Source organism: Pterocles gutturalis, unplaced genomic scaffold (assembly GCF_000699245.1).
Source record: "Pterocles gutturalis isolate BGI_N339 unplaced genomic scaffold, ASM69924v1 scaffold11569, whole genome shotgun sequence".
Lineage (NCBI taxonomy): Eukaryota > Metazoa > Chordata > Aves > Pterocliformes > Pteroclidae > Pterocles > Pterocles gutturalis.
Window position 1 is genome coordinate 68,877 of NW_010135813.1, and position 4,735 is coordinate 73,611.

General features: G+C 38.0%; 1 protein-coding gene across 1 annotated transcript in view; it reads left to right on the forward strand.

Moving 5' to 3' along the window:
• Nucleotides 1-3,571, forward strand: part of MEGF10 (multiple EGF-like-domains 10) — a gene marked incomplete at its 5' end in the record, with an annotated part of 70,021 nt that extends 66,450 nt beyond the window's left edge. The window contains 3 exons of the mRNA XM_010082048.1: nt 584-628; nt 2,211-2,417; nt 3,411-3,571. Coding sequence (XP_010080350.1) covers nt 584-628; nt 2,211-2,417; nt 3,411-3,571 — 413 coding nt within the window. The remainder of the gene's footprint in view (nt 1-583; nt 629-2,210; nt 2,418-3,410) is intronic.
• Nucleotides 3,572-4,735: the final 1,164 nt, after the last annotated feature.

Sequence of the window (4,735 nt, forward strand, 5' to 3'; positions counted from 1 at the left end):
CTGATGTTTATACTGGGATCCATTGTGCGAAATCTGTTACTAACAGATGATTGCAAAGCTGTAGACTTAGGTGGTGGGTGTTTAGGCCATTCCTGCAGGTCATGGGACTGTAAGAGAGTGGTCTTGGACAACACGGTGGGAGGGATTAACTTTGGAAGCAAAGTACCATGAATTGGACTGAATTTTGCATACCCTGAGTTTTTCAGGTCAAGATGGGACACCTTTCTGATAGATATGGTTTATCCAGAGAAAAAACATGCTTTAATCAAACAGCGGTTATTAGGCTCATTCAAGAGTAACTGAGTGAAATGTGATGGCCTGTGACATAAGTGAGGTCAAACAAGACAATTTAATGGTCCCTTACGACCTTAACCACCTTCCCTGTTCAGGGATCTACTGTTTGAAAGTGTGCAAAGCAATGCTTCTGTAACCCTATACTGGGCAGTCTCACAGTGCTTATAAGAGAATTATTTTGCTAAGGTAGAAATTAGTCTCAAAGCAATTTTTTAAGCTTTAGAAATTGTTATCTAATCACTTTTCTTTGATTTTAAAACTACTCTGTTTTTATGTCATTTCTTCTCAGGTGCTTTTGGACTTGATAGGGTATATTTGGGAAAGTCCCTGAAAGGTGAGGTTATTTTCTGATGCATTTAGATGACATGGCATAGACATTCAGTTTACTCTTCTAAATTATCTTTGGTTTCTGTGTGTAGATAATACACAATAATTTTGGATTAAATTATTCCTACACTGTATCAATGCATGAAGCTTGTTTGCTTCTTTTTTCTTTTTTGAGGGGAGGGTTTAAAAAAAACCAAACCAAAGACAACAATAAACCAAGCCTTTCTAATTCCTCTGTGTGCCATATACATCCAATACTTCTGTAATGCTTGAGTCACAAAATGGCTCTATTCTAGAAAGCAGAAGGGGGATGGCCCTTGAATTCAGCCTAGTGAGGCAGGTAAGGATGCATGCTGCGTCTGATGAAAGGCTTTAAAAGAGAGCCAATTCCCCTTGCAACTGGCATGGTCTACAAGCCTGCAGTGCTTCATCAAATTCACTGCAGGGCTTTGGAAAGGATACAAAAATATGAATACACAGAGAGGAATGAAAAGCTTCAGAAATTCAGTGATGACATTTTGATCTTTTGAATTATCCAGTTTCCTCTTAAGACTTTATACTGGACCATACTGGTGTGTGTCACTATTTTTGTTATATGATTAAGGTATGCTAAGGGTGACTAGAATGCCTGGATATCCAAACAATGAAAAAAATGTAGCTAAGTCCATATGAATGATGAGTTAAAAATGTAGACAAAGCTAGCTGCTTTGTCACCTTGTGTATAATACAGGACAATTAAGCTGAAGGAGTTATTTATTATATCTGACTTTTCCTGGTTTTGGAAGATTAGGGGAAGCTCAATTTAAAAGATCTTAAAGGAGTGACAAAGTTATGAGCACCTATTCACTGACAGGTTCACCAAGGTCAGTCTCATGCTGGATATTCAGAGCAAGGAACAAGCTGAGCACGTCTCAGCTCTAAAGCTTAAATAACATGGCATATCAAAAAGCAACACAAAGTAACAAGGACATCACAAAATCTCTTCCCCGTGTAAGAAAATAAATCTCTTAAATGACAGTTATCTGTCCGTCAGTTAAATCCTGAAATGACAAGCCACCTGATGTTTCCTTTCAGTTCTCCTATGTGACTCTTACAGAAACTTATAAGAAGCTGGTTACTCTTCTAGTGTGGCTGCATCCTCAAAACTTTGCACCAAACAGGGCATCCCTAGAAATCACCTTACCATCTGCCCAGACATCGCTACTGGGAACAGTCTTAAGTCACTTACTGTAACAGTGTCCTGAGTTCAGGACTTGGAAAGGCAAAAAGTATTCCGAAGTGCCTATTGAAAATTGATTCTATGCATTATCCTTATTTAGTATCCCAGTTACTATTTTAACCTGGATTGAAGGTGATTAGACTTTGCAACAGAAATTTGCTAATGGCAAGATCAAGCCCATAAAAGAGCATAGCAGTAGAGGTGCTTTCATTAATTGCTGTATTACAATTTTGAAGCCTTATGACTGGTTTCCATTTCCATATTAATTTATAAGTGACTTTTTAGAACTCAAAATTAAAGAATGTCCTGTCTATTAGCAATGTCCAAAGTATGTAGCATGCTTGATAGAGTAATGTCTTTCATTTTGCAGATCTAGTAAAGAACTCAGAGTACAATTTAAGTAATTGCTCATTAAGTAGTTCTGAGAACCCCTATGCTACTATAAAAGACCCACCAGCTCTTGTACCAAAAAGTTCAGAATGCGGATATGTTGAAATGAAGTCACCAGCACGCAGGGACTCCCCATATGCTGAGATCACCACCTCTGCTTCAGCCAATAAGAATGTTTATGAAGTCGGTAAGTACAAAATCTGCTTCTAGATGTTGAAGGTTAAGAACAAAGAGCACAGGACTTGTTTTTTTCTTTGAATTGATTTAATCATAACACATGACAAATCACTGAAAAAAAATGATGATCCGTTCAGATTCTATTTTCTGCTCAAAAGCTGTAACAACAATCTCTTCCTTTTGAGATAAGTGGTGTAATTCACAAGAACAGAGTTTTGAGACACCTTCAGCTCTGTTCTGTAACCTAGAGGTACTTCTGAATTTCCCTGGTTTGAAAGCTATTCTTTAAACAACAATATAAGATAAGCTTAGCATTTGAATGCATTTGATAATTCAACTCCAGATCAGCCTGTTAAGTACTGAACACAGCTGGAGTAAGTGTATGGGAGGGATAGAACAGATCTGTTTCCTCCTCTTTATCAGAAGAAACTGCATCTTCATCAACAGATGCGGTATTTCACTGATGTGGGTCCTATGTACTTACTGCATTACTGCAGTTACTGTAGTTGAAGAAAACTTTGGGATCCTGTGGAATGGTAGCTATCCTAATGGTCTCTAGACTGGAATACACTGTATGTCACATGCCGTAGGATACCATTTTCCTTTTCTGTCCCCAGAGAGTCCTCTGAAATCTACCAATATCCCAATTGTGTTTCTAAGGATTTCTACAAAGTCTTGATTAAATGCCCCAAATTTCAGCTTTTTTTTTTTTTCAGTTTGTCCACACACAAAGAACTGATGCTGGTCAACTTGCTCCTGTCAGTAAATATCCTTGTGGCAGAACCCTGCTGCAAGCCCACAGGTGTAACCTAGTGTAAAGCCAAAACACGTCAACATCAACCTTTGTTTCTACACCTGCGTTTCAGGACTCAGCATGACAAGGAAACTTTATACTGAAGCAGAAAAGAGAGGATATTTTGTAGTGCAAACTGAAACGAAATACAGTATTTGTGTTCTGTTTGCCACTTCTAGTGTTGAATGCATGTGCTCTCTTCTGTCACAGAACCTACGGTGAGTGTTGTCCAGGGAGCATTCAGCAGCAGCGGACGTTTCAGCCAGGATCCTTATGACCTTCCAAAAAACAGCCATATTCCATGTCATTATGACTTGCTACCAGTTCGAGATAGCCCCACATCGTCTACGAAGGAGGGCAGCAGTGAATGACCCCAAAAGCTGATGTATAGCACAGTGGGACTCTCAAGGAGCGAAGTGGCATGGTCGTGCTCCTTCGTCTAGTTTACCACCATATTTGGCTCCTAATCTGTCCAGCAGACAATTGCTGTACATTAAACAGAATCTCAATATGAGGTTTGTATTGTGTATAAAAGTGACAGATGGACAAATGCCACACTCTGGGGATCCTGATCATTCTTTTTTTCATGGCAGTAAATTTTATAGAAACAGGTATGCAACACATTTATACTGTAATATACTGGCTTAAAAATATTAGTTTGCAGATCAGTTTTAATAACATCCCATTTCAGCAACTTTAAATATAGACTTCATGTTTGTCACATTTCAGAGTAGAAATACTCCCAGGACAGTGCAATTTACTTTGTACAGGTGATCTGAATCACTAGTTATGTAGAAGAAAAAACTGCCTTGCCAAATTTTACCTTCAATTTTGGTCATCAGTCCAATATTAAGAAACAAGATTTGATGGGGATAAGTAAGCACAATACTGCAGCAGTTTGGGAAATCAATCATCAGGCTTTTTTTGTTTGCTACTGGTGGTGGCCATACATTGCGTACACCAGTACTATATGATGCCTCAAGATCTCTTGGTACTCCAGACCCAGCACCAGTCTTCAGCAAATCTTTTGCTACCCTTCAGCTCCATATGTTGCAGTTCTGACCACTATTTCTGCCATACAGAGCTAATAATCCATAACATATCAGTAATTACTTCATAAAATATGTAAATTAAATCAGTTTATTTTTGTCACCATGGACTGATTATGTAAGGAGTGGACAAAGGTGATGACTGCTGTAAATCTTAACTGCAACGAAAGGTTTACATTTTATAAACAGGTAGTAATAGTAACTGTAATATAGGATAAAAATAGCAAAGTGGTCTGATTTTTTTTTTTTCTTAGAAATAACTAAGCAATCTCTGTGCATACTTGCTAAGAAGGCACCTTTTCATTTTTATAGTTGATGTATGGAAACACATGCTTAAGCTGGTCTTTTGCATTGCTAATAATACGATACATGTACCCCCCACTCTTCATTAACTTGTGTCTCCCATTTTTATGCTGTGTGTCTGTGTTTCTAGTGATCTAGCTTGTAATTACAAAAATATTCTACTCTGTGTTAATTTCTTTTGCA